At 42.1% G+C, this 12,037-nt stretch overlaps 1 protein-coding gene across 1 annotated transcript in view; it reads left to right on the top strand.

Annotated features, from left to right (window-relative positions):
* Positions 1 to 5,018, top strand: part of zmp:0000001301 (uncharacterized) — a 44,139-nt gene extending 39,121 nt beyond the window's left edge. Inside the window, exons 17-18 of the mRNA XM_061877241.1 lie at positions 1,093 to 1,197; positions 4,274 to 5,018. Of these exons, the coding sequence (XP_061733225.1) occupies positions 1,093 to 1,197; positions 4,274 to 4,378 (210 nt within the window). The 3' untranslated portion in view covers positions 4,379 to 5,018. The remainder of the gene's footprint in view (positions 1 to 1,092; positions 1,198 to 4,273) is intronic.
* The last annotated feature ends 7,019 nt before the right edge of the window (positions 5,019 to 12,037 follow it).

The raw sequence follows: 12,037 nt of genomic DNA, 5'->3' as shown, positions 1-12,037 counted from the left end.
ACAAAACGGCGCATCCGGAAGCGACTGTAGATGATCTGTAAAAAATAATCCATGCAACATTTTAACCAAAGAACCACCGTTACATGTTATGTAGACCGCAAGGGAGTGTTTTCTATTTAGAAAAAAATAATATGACTTCTTTAATGCGCCCTATAATCCAGTGCGCCTTTTGTATGAAAATCCGGTGCGCCCTATAGTCCGGAAAATATGGTATTAGGATTCGCGCTGATACTGTATTAATATTGGTATCGGCCAATATTCAAGGGCTTTTATATCTGTATTGTGTCAGAAGAAAAAAAATAGGTCTAATATATTTAACTATAGTGCTCTATCTTTGGAAAAAATGTTGGAGTGCCATCTCCGGGTTGGGCAGGAGACCCTGCCCCAAGTGGAGGAGTTCAAGTACCTAGGAGTCTTGTTCACGAGTGGGGGAAGAGTGGATCGTGAGATCGACAGGCGGATCGGTGCGGCGTCTTCAGTAATGCGGACGTTGTACCGATCCGTTGTGGTGAAGAAGGAGCTGAGCCGGAAGGCAAAGCTCTCAATTTACCGGTCGATCTACGTTCCCATCCTCACCTATGGTCATGAGCTTTGGGTCATGACCGAAAGGATAAGATCACGGGTACAAGCGGCCGAAATGAGTTTCCTCCGCCAGGTGGCGGGGCTCTCCCTTAGAGATAGGGTGAGAAGCTCTGCCGTCCGGGGGGAACTCAAAGTAAAGCCGCTGCTCCTTCACATCAAGAGGAGCCAGATGAGGTGGTTCGGGCATCTGGTCAGGATGCCACCCGAACGCCTCCCTACGGAGGTCTTTATGCCACGTCCAACTGGTAGGAGACCACGGGGAAGACCCAGGACACGTTGGGAAGACTATGTCTCCCGGCTGGCCTGGGAATGCCTCGGGATTCCCTGGGAAGAGCTAAACGAAGTGGCTTGGGAGAGGGAAGTCTGGGTTTCCCTGCTTAGGCTGTTGCCCCCGCGACCCGACCTCGGATAAGCGGAAGAAGATGGATGGATGGATGGATGGATGCTCTATCTTTGTGTGTGTGTGTGTGTGTGTGTGTGTGTGTGTGTGTGTGTGTGTGTCTGTTTCAGGAGTTGCAGGAGATGCTAGAAAAACATCGCTCTCAAAATGAAACGTGGCTTAGAGCCAGAGCTGAAGAGAACGACCAAGAGCGGAGGGAGCTCTGCAGATTGCGGGTCAATGAACACAAACACAAACACACACACAAATTGTCCTATGCTTTTTTTGGTCAAGATTTGAACATGCAATTTAACCACAACTTATATTATTTAGCTTGTTGGCTTCCTTTCTGGCGAGCAAAGGATGGTAGTTAAAGAGACAAGGGAAGTGTTATGGAACTCCGCACGTTACCATAGCATACTTGCCAAGGTCTGCTCTAAACGGAACTACAGTAAGTCAGAAGTCATCATCATTGGTCCCAGATCATTCCTTCCCTCCTCACAGTATTCCCAAGAGGTTTGTGAAATCAGTGGTGTCCGAACCCCTGGCAGTCATTGACCACAAAAGATTTTCACCTTAGAATGATGGATACCATTTATATTATTTCCCTTTGTTCTAATACCTGAAATAGAGGCATACTGGATAAAATGTCTGAAATTTGTAAAAGGTCAATCAAACTTTTGTTAGATTAAAGCTAGTAATAAACACTGGTACTGGTACTGGTCTTACTTGTATATTTAGGAGAACTGAAGAGGAGTGTCTAAGACAGTCAAACCTCCGATTATAGTGGAGCAGTGTGGTTTTCGCCCTGGTTGTGTAACTGTGGACCAACTCTATACTGTCAGTTTTTGTGTCCTTATTGAAATCCTGCGTTGGGGGCTGTGAGAGTATGGGGCATCGGACCACCTAATTTGGCAGTCCCATCCCTGTATGATCAGCGTCAGAGCTTAGTTTGCATTGCCAGCAATAAGACACACCCCTTTCCAGTAAGGGTTGTAATCAGCCGGGGCTGCCTTTTGTCGCAGATTCTGTTCATCCAATCCAATCCAATCCACTTTATTTATATAGCACATTTAAACAACAATAAAGTTTCCAAAGTGCTGCACAGCCATGTTAAAAACAATATTATGCTCCACCAATGACTGAATAAAACAAAAAATGAATAAAAATAAAACCAATAAAAAAGATATAAAAACAAATATGATTAAAAACTATTTTAAAAGGTAAAATCAATTAAAACAGTAAAATAAAAATCAAAGTGTATAAAAAACACAGAGGACAACAGAGAACAGAGGACAACACAACTCACTTAGTGTTAAAAGCCAAAGAATAAAAGTGGGTCTTAAGACGAGACTTAAAACACTCCACTGTGGAAGCAGTTTGAACATGGAGCGGCAGAGTGTTCCAGAGCTTAGGGCCGACCACAGAGAAGGCCCTGTCTCCCCTGGTCTTAAGTCTGGTCTTGGGCACCACGAGCTGGAGCTGGCTCTTGGACCTCAGAGCGCGCGCAGGGATGTAAATTTGGATGAGGTCCGAGATATATTGAGGTGCCAGTCCATGTAAAGATTTAAAAACAAACAGCAATGTTTTAAAATCAATTCTAAAATGAACAGGGAGCCAGTGCAAACTCTGAAGAATTGGGGTTATATGCTGACGTTTCCTGGCCCCTGTTAAAAGTCGTGCGGCCGCGTTCTGGACTAACTGCAACCGGGAGAGAGCTTTTTGGCTAATGCCAGCATAAAGTGCATTGCAGTAGTCCAGGCGACTTGAAATAAAAGCATGCACGACTTGTTCAAAAAGGTTAAAAGATAAAAACGGTTTAACCTTTACTAAAAGACGAAGGTGATAAAAACACGATTTTAAAACGCCATTGACTTGTTTGTCTAGTTTAAAATCGCTGTCTATAGTGACGCCAAGGCTGGTGACTTTGGGACGCACATAATTTTGCAATGGTCCCAAGTCAGTAAGGGCCGGACCAAAAACTAAAATTTACGTTTTTCCCTCATTCATTATTAAAAAATTCTGGGCTAACCAAGCCTTGACGTCACATAGACAGTTAAGAAGGGGTGTCAGGGGGCCGTGGCTTTTTGAAATCGGCATATAAATTTGGCAGTCATCTGCATAAAAGTGATAAAACACTCCATGTTTCTTAAAAATATCTCCAAGAGATAACTTGGAGATATTTAACTTATGTGGACCTTATTTCTAGACAGATTTAGGGTGTTGAGGAGAACTGGTTTGTTGGCTGTAGAACTGGATCTCTGACTTCATCGGGCCGTGATCTTCAGCTCTCACTTGATCGGTTTGCAGCCAATTCTGAAGCAACTGGGATGACAATCAGCATCTCAAAGTCCCGAGTCCATATGGTTCTCCAATGGAAAAAAAGTGGGCTGCAAAGAGATCTTGCTCCAAGTAGAGGAGTTGATGTACTTGGATAATGAGTTTGACTAGCATCTGCAGTGATGCGGACCCTGCATCGGTCCGTTGTGGTGAAGAGGGAGCGAGGCCGGAAGGCAGAGCTCTTAATTTACCATTTGATCTACAGTAAATTCCTAAACTCACCTATGGTCATCAGTTTTGGGTAGTGATTGATAGGACAATAAGTTTCTTCTGCTCTACCTTTCGAGATAGGGTTAGAAACTCTGTCATTCTGGAGGAACTCACAGTAAAGTAGCTGCTCCTCCACATCAAAATAAGCCGGAAGAGGGGGATCGGGCACCTGGTTATGCCCCCTGGACAACCAGGGCTCGGGGAAGACCCAGGATAGGTTGCAGAGACTATGTCTCTCAGCTGGACTAGGAACTCCTCGTGATCCCCTAGGAGAAGCTGGTCGAGGGGGCCTCGGAGAGGGAGGGTCTGGGCTTCTCTGCTTAAGCTGCTGTGCTCCTGACTGAACTTCAGATAAGCGGGAAGACGCAACCCATATGGGTTATTTCAATCCAAATCTAATAGTTACCTGCTCAGTGGCCTTGTGGTTGGAGTGTCCACCCAGAGATTGGTAGGTCGTGAGTTCAAACCCCGGCCGAGTCATACCAAACACTGTAAAATTGGGACCCATTACATTCATGCTTGGCACTCAGCATCAAGGGTTGCAATTGGGGGCCGCTGCTCACTGATCCCCTCACATCCCAGGGGGGTGGAACAAGGGAATGGGTCGAATGCAGAAGGTAATTTCACCACACCTAGTGTGTATGTGACAATCAGTGGTACTTTAACTTTAATTGGTGTATTCAAGGGGTTTATCATAAAAACTATGTCACTGTCCAAAACATGTGTAGGCACACCTGTAAATTGTGTTTACTATAATTACAGGAGGAGGTGCTGCATGAGCAAGAGAGGATGAAGGAGGAGCACATCAGAATCCAAAAACGCAGTGAAAATCTTCTGTCAGTTATGCAACAATTCAAAGGAATGTAAACATTGACATAGTGTGGAGGTTGACCAAGAGATACTAAAAGGACAATACAAGATCAAAGTATGTAGACACTTTTAATTCTGAGTTTTGTGTTCATGTGTGTGTTTTCATATTTGTCTGTATTGTGAAGCACAAGAGAGATACCGTATTTTTCGGACTATAAGGCGCAATTAAAAGCTTTTCATTTTCTCAAAAATCAACAGTGCGCCTTAAAACCCGATGCGCCTAATAAACGGAATCATTCTGTTTTTCTTACCGACCTCGCAGCTATTATATTTGGTACATGGTGTAATGATAAGTGTGACCAGTAAATGGCAGTCACACATATGTGATGCAGGTAGACTGCAAGATGATGTCATTATACAACGCCAAAACTTTAAATGCTCCATTGAGAAAATAGAACATTACTACACACGGCGATCCAGAATCTGTCAAAATGTTTTTAGTACAACTTTGGTGAGGTATGAAGCCGTACCGCTTGATGGAATGTCAACGTATGAGTATTATTATGGTCTGTGTAAAATGACTGCAAATTATGAGGGGCCGTTAAGGACATTATTCAGAATTACCTCTTACATACACTACTGAAATGCTCTCAAAAAAAACTGAAATGTTTTTCTCTCACACACTACCGAAACACTCTTATACACACTACTGAAACACTCTTATACACACTACTGAAATGCTCTCACATAAACAACTGAAATGTTTTTTCTCACACACACTACTGAAACACTCTGTTTGTGAGAGCATTTCAGTAGTGTTTTAAATAAATAAATAAATTGGTTGTACTTGTATAGCGCTTTTCTACCTTCAAGGTACTCAAAGCGCTTTGACACTACTTCCACATTTACACACACATTCACACACTGATGGAGGGAGCCGCCGTGCAAGGCGCTAACCATCCCATCAGGAGCAAGGGTGAAGTGTCTTGCTCAGGACACAACGGACGTGACGAGGTTGGTACTAAATGGGTATTGAACCAGGGATCCTCGGGTTGCGCACGGCCACTCTGCCACTGCGCCACGCCGTCCCTAATAGATTATTAGACTATTAGAGAGCATTTCAGTAGTGTATGTGAGAGCATTTCAGTCGTGTCTATAAGAGTTTTTCAGTAGTGTGTGTGAGAGAAAAACAATTCAGTTGTTTATGTGAGAGCATTTCAGTAGTGTGTATAAGAGTGTTTCAGTAGTGTGTGTGAGAGAAAATATCATTTCAGTTGTTTATGTGAGAGCATTTCAGAGGTGTATGTGACAGCATTTCAGCATTGTATTGTCAAAAATAACGTTCAAAATATAAAACATTCTCATGCATTTTCATCCATCCATCCGGTTTCTACCACACCTGTTCAAGAAGTCGCATTAATGGTAAGAAGTGTTTTATTTATTGTTGGTAACAATGTTATTAAAAAGAATAAGAAACGTACTATACTCTAAAAATGTTGGTCTTTCTTAAAAATGCACGCATTTTGTATTCAGTGTTAAAAATAAATAAATTATATGGCTCTCACGGAAATACTTTTGAAAATATTTGGCTTGTATGGCTCTCTCAACCAAAAAGGTTCCCGACCCCTGCTATAGTATATACATCAAGCATTCTGTTAGAAAGAAGGTGGAGTGTGCATCTTACCGCCCGACAGCGTCCTATGCAGAGGTAAAGTGAGCCAAGGTTCAAGCCGCTGGATTTATGGCCCAGGCTGATCAGAACCCAGGTGTCCTGCATTGGTGATTAAACACAGCTGTTATCATCTGGAGCTGATTGAGGACGACTGCAGGTAGGTACCGCCCCATGACCACTCTGCCTAGGGCCACGTGTTTGCTGGGCTGAACTTGGGTACACCTCTTACCTCCGATAGGACCACATGATTATAGAGAGGCAGGGGCTCAAAGTCATAAAAGGGCAGGACATTTTTTTTTATCCTTTACACAATATGGAAATAAATGTAAAATTAAATTTGCTAATATGAAGCTAACTACTTAGCTGCGTGTCCTTTGTAGGTAAAAGTGATTGCCATTTATTTTGTGTCAACAAATTATTGTCATAATGAGTTAGTTCCCATTATCATAGGCTTGGAAGACATGAAAAGCAACAAAACACTGGTTTATTATTGGGCTATTTATTGTTAAAAGTAAGCAATTTAAAATTCAGGGCTTCCATGGAATGCTGTGTCACGAGTTGCATCCAAAGCCTCTTTTCTCTCAGGTGTTGCTTCTAAGGTCTTTGCCTCCATCTCAGGTGTGACACTTTCTGAGGTCTGTGGTCTTTCTTGAATTCTGGTGCTAGTACTTGGTTTTAGCCATGCATTAAGAGGTCTGCTACCCTTAGCTGCATCCTGGCGCTCCTTCTCCTTCCTTTCCTGTATCCTTTCTTTTTTTGGCATCGTGCTGCAGGCATAATCAACATGAATCAAGTTTAAATACAGATGGTAATATTCCTAACAGATAACCTACATATTATATCCCCAGAATGCTGAAATTATTATTATTATTATTAATAATAATAATAATTATTATCATTATTATTGTTATCATTATCATTATAATTTTGTTAACCCACACAGTAATAGCAAAGTCACAATAAACTTTATATCGAAACCTCTACTGTGAGAGAAATGTGATCCGCCGTAAACACATTGCTTTTTATTTTGAAAATTAACCCTGTGTTTTATTTTGTATTTTGTACACTACTTCCTGTCTCGCACGATCCGCTCTGCTCTGTGCGGAATTGACGCGCCGTGCTCCGACGTCCGGCAAAAACAGAAGCTGACACATTGAATAATAGAATAATACAGCGTTTTTTCTGAAATATAACCCATATTAGATGCTGAATAAGTGGACGGCGACTAGACCATAACTCACAGTTTCAAGTTGCTCCACTGTCACGTCTGCCAGGGGCGCCGTTGGCTCTCTCTCCTCTCACTTACTCACTCACTCGCCCTCTCTCTCTCTCTCTGGCGGAAGCAGCAGGCTCAAACAATCCGGTATTACAAGAAAACGTGGAGTTTTTGTACCGCTTTTTTAATTTTTTTATTATATTACATCCCTGACAGGAATTTATTAACGTTGTTTAAAGAAAAAAACAAAAAAATAAAAAAATAAAATAAAAAACTTACGGGCAGAGGGCACTTTTTAAGACGAGGCAAAAAAGGGCAGGGGCCCGCCGTTTAATTTCATTTGGCCCTTGAGGCAATATCAAATTAACATTACAGCTGGCCCGCCGGTAATACCACATTCACCGCTAATACTCATACTTGCCAACCCTCCCGATTTTCCCGGGAGACTCCCAAGTTTAGTGCCCTTCCCGAAAATCTCCCTGGGCAACCATTCTCCCGATTTCCACCCGGACAACAATATTGGGAGAAGTGCCTTAATGGCACTGCCTTTAGCGTCTTCTACAACATGTCGTCACGTCCTCTTTTCCTCCATATAAACAGCGTGCTAGCCAAGTCACATAATATATGCGGCTTTCACACACACATACTTGGTCAACAGCCATACAGGTCACACTGAGGGTGGCCGTATAAACAACTTTAACATTGTTAAAAATACGCGCCACACTGTGAACCCACACCAAACAAGAATGACAAAACACATTTCAGGAGAACACCCGCACCGTAACACAACATAAACACAACAGAACAAATAGCCAGAACCCCTTCCTGCACTAACTCTACTGGAACGCTACAATATACACCCCCCGCTACCACCAAACCCCGCCCACTTCATTTTTATTTTATTTTCGAATTTATTAGCCTGTGGAAAAAGTTAATGTTGATATTTACCTCAGAAGGCTGCAAATAGAAAAGAGGCATTAATTTTTTAAATGAAATTTTATTTAATACACAACTGATGTTTTTTCATTTGTTTTTTGAAAGTTGATTTTGAACTATTACGTTATATAAGCTCTGCCTGTTCCATGGGAGGAAGCCTGAGTACCCGGAGGGAACCCACGCAGTCACAGGGAGAACATGCAAACTCCACACAGAAAAATGCCGAGCCCGGGATTGAACCCAAGATTACTCAGGACCTTCGTATTGTGAGGCAGATGCACTAACCCCTGCACCACCGTGCTGCCCTATTTAAGCCTTGCTTGTTCAATATTCATTGCAAAAATTATTTGGGTACCTATTAAAAGGTTAATTTGTTCAACCTTGGCCTGCAGCTTTGTTCAGTTTTAAATTTTGGCCCACTCTGTATTTGAGTTTGACACCCCTGCACAGTATGGAAGCGAGGTTCAGGCCCGGCCCTAACCAATCTGGCGCCCTAGGCAAGATTTTAGGTTCCCCAGTAAGCGAGAGAAGTTTTTTGTCGAACCTGTTGCTGACCATCGAGAGTCCTCCTTCAGTTTAGTCCTCTTCCATGGTGTGCGCTTTTGCCCCATCGCCTTGAGTTATCCTTTTTCAACTTATTAAAGACAATCTTCTTTTGGGATTCAACTCCGCCTCCCGTCTCTGCATCTTGGGATCCAATCCTCACTCAAGACACAACACCAGCATGACTTTAACAACTATATTACAAAAAAAGGGGATCTACAGAGTTCTCTATTTGTGCTTTTTTATATTGCATTAACTAGAATGACTTACAAATGACTGTACACCAGCCCCTCATCAACCTACAGCAGGGGTAGGAAACCTATGGCTCTAGAACCAGATGTGGCTCTTTTGATGACTGCACCTGGCTCTCAGATAAATCCTAGCTGACATTGCTTAACATGGTAAGTAATGAATAATTCCGCTGGTAATCAAAGTGTCAAAAATAACGTTCGAAATATAAAACATTCTCTTGCATTTTAATCCATCCATCCAGTTTCTACTGCACCTGTACAAGAAGTCGCATTAATGGTAAGAAGTATTTTATTTATGGCTCGTTAACTTCAGAATAACAATGTTATTAAAAAGAATAACAGACTTATTATACTCTAAAAATGTTGGTCTTACTTAAAAAATGCACGCATTTAGTTGTAAAAAATATTATATGGCTCTCACGGAAATACCTTTTCAAATATTTGGCTTGTATGGCTCTCCTAGCCAAAAAGGTTCCCGACCCCTGTGCTCCAGCCTTACTCTCCTAGTCTTTCTTGCAGCAAAGTCATCTACAACATCATCATATGACAACTGATTTGAGACCACATGATTTATGCTTACGATGGAAAGTCCACTGAGACCTGCTTGCATCATAGTAGATCTCAGGTAGATTTTATTGAGTTTGCGCTTAGCTTCTTTCAGCAGCAGCCACTGAAACAGGAAGAGTGGCAGAGCTTCTCAGTGCAACCCACATATTGGGGTAAATTTCTGCCAGCTTATTCTCGTGCAGGAAGGTCAAGAGTTCCATGTTTGTCATATTCTTTGATTGTAATGGTGGGAAATTCTGCATTTCCATTGCAAGATCTGTGCCATTAATGTCCAGCTGACTGTCCTGGGTCAGAGTAGTACTCAGGGTTTGGCAATGCTGTAGCAGCTCTTCTTTTTGTAAGTTGTGGAAATTGAGGAGTACTCCAAACTTGTCATTCACTTCTCCAGGGCTATGAAATCTCTCATCAAGTGAAGAGATGGCTGTATCGACTACCCCAAAACATGTTTCCATTTTTTAAAGGCCTACTGAAATGAGATTTTCTTATTTAAACTTGGATAGCAGGTCCATTCTATGTGTCATACTTGATCATTTCGCGATATTGCCATATTTTGGCTGAAAAGATTTAGTAGAGAACATCCATGATAAAGTTTGCAACTTTTGGTCGCTAACAGAAAAGCCCTGCCTTTACCGGAAGTCACAGACGATGACGTCACATGTTGATGGATCCTCACATCTTCACATTGTTTTTAATGGGAGCCTCCAACAAAAACAGCTATCCGGACCGAGAAAACGACGAAAATTTGAGCGAGGATGAAAGATTTGTGTTTGAGGATATTGATAGCGACGGACTAGAAAAAAAATAAAATAAATAAGTAAAAAAAAATAGCAGATTTTTTTAGACACATTTACTAGGATAATTCTGTTGCTAGTGTTTTAGTGAGTTTAACAGTACCTGATAGTCGGAGGTGTACGTCCACGGGTGTGTTGACGTGCAGTGTCTCAGGGAAGTCGACGGCAGCTTTATGGGCGGCACATGCTCAGCTGATCTCCGTTAAGAAGCGGCTTTTTACCAAAATTCTCTCACCGAAACCTGCTGGTTGACATTCGGTCGGGATCCATGTTCGCTGTGATCTATAGTAAAGTTTCACCTCTGTGAATTTTAAACAAGGAATCACCGTGTGTTTGTGTGGCTAAAGGTTAAAGCTTCCCAACTCCATCTTTCTACTTTGACTTCTCCAATATTAATTGAACAAATTGCAAAAGATTCAGCAACGTAGATGTCCAAAATACTGTGTAAATATGCGGTTAAAGCAGACGACTTTCAGCTGTGTGTGTGTGCGCAGCGCTCATATTCCTAACAGTCCGTGATGTCAAACGTATACGTCATCATTACGTGACGTTTTCAAGAAGAAACTCCCAGGAAATTTAAATTTGCAATTTAGTAATCTAAAAAAGGCCGTATTGACATGTGTTGCAATGTTAATATTTCATCATTGATATATAAACTATCAGACTGCGTGGTGGGTAGTAGTGGGTTTCAGTCGGCCTTTTAGTGCATCTTGTATGGGCTCATCTGGAGAGTCATAACCGAAGTGCCTTTTGGTGGTTCTCAATCGCTTTTGTTTGAGTTCAGCCTCCGCATTCATTTCTTCACACAGCTCCTTTGCTGTTGTCTGTGCTGCACGGACAACGGGATTTAGAAACTTCAACAGTGCATCTGAAGAGAAGAGTATGTGACACCATTGAGTATTACGGTCTGATAATAAAAACATAGGATTCCAAGAATAAAATGAAATGATATAATGATGAAAAACCAAAGAGATATATGTATGATGTTAACTGATATGCAAATTAAATTAGATTCAATGTATTGTCATCATTACAGTGAATTGCTGAATAGCAGAATGAAAAGTAACAGTATAATATATTAATATAAAGTTCTATCTTGGTTTCATCTGACCACATGACATTCTCCCAATCCTCTGCTGTATCATCCATGTATCCATTTTGGTATAAACTCAACTCGTCGTGTTTGCGGAGAGTCTGCAGGTGGCGCTAGTGTCAACTTCCAGGTAAGATGGTTGTTTGTCCAGCTGTGAAACTGAGTCTAAACTGGTGGATAGCCAGCCAATAGTGGATCACAGACAGCAAGTCCAAGTCCAGAGAGCCCTTGTGGACTGGTTGTGGACAGTCACACTCATTACTCTACAAAATTTAGATAGAGCTGGTCCAGTGTTCCACAACCAGGGCAAAAGCTGCATTGCATCTTTAGTTTTTAAGGTTGGACTACTGTACAGACTCTTCTCTCCAGAATGTCACGGCCCTCTCTTCAGACCTTCAGTATTGCAGCCATCCATCTTTGTAACCATCGCCATAAACTAACACTAAACTAATTTGACATCATACTTGCCAATTTTGAGACCTCCGATTTCGGGAAGTGGGGGTTGGGGGGTGTGGTCGGGTATTGGGTGAGGGCCAAGGTTGGGGACGGGGGCGTAGTTGGGGGCGTGGTTAGGAGGGGAGGAGTATATTTACACCTATTCATCCATCCATTTTTCTACCGCTTATTCCCCTTGGGGTCGCGGGGGA

Source organism: Nerophis ophidion, linkage group LG17 (assembly GCF_033978795.1).
Source record: "Nerophis ophidion isolate RoL-2023_Sa linkage group LG17, RoL_Noph_v1.0, whole genome shotgun sequence".
NCBI classification, from domain to species: Eukaryota; Metazoa; Chordata; class Actinopteri; order Syngnathiformes; family Syngnathidae; genus Nerophis; species Nerophis ophidion.
This window is presented reverse-complemented; position numbering and strand designations above follow the sequence as displayed.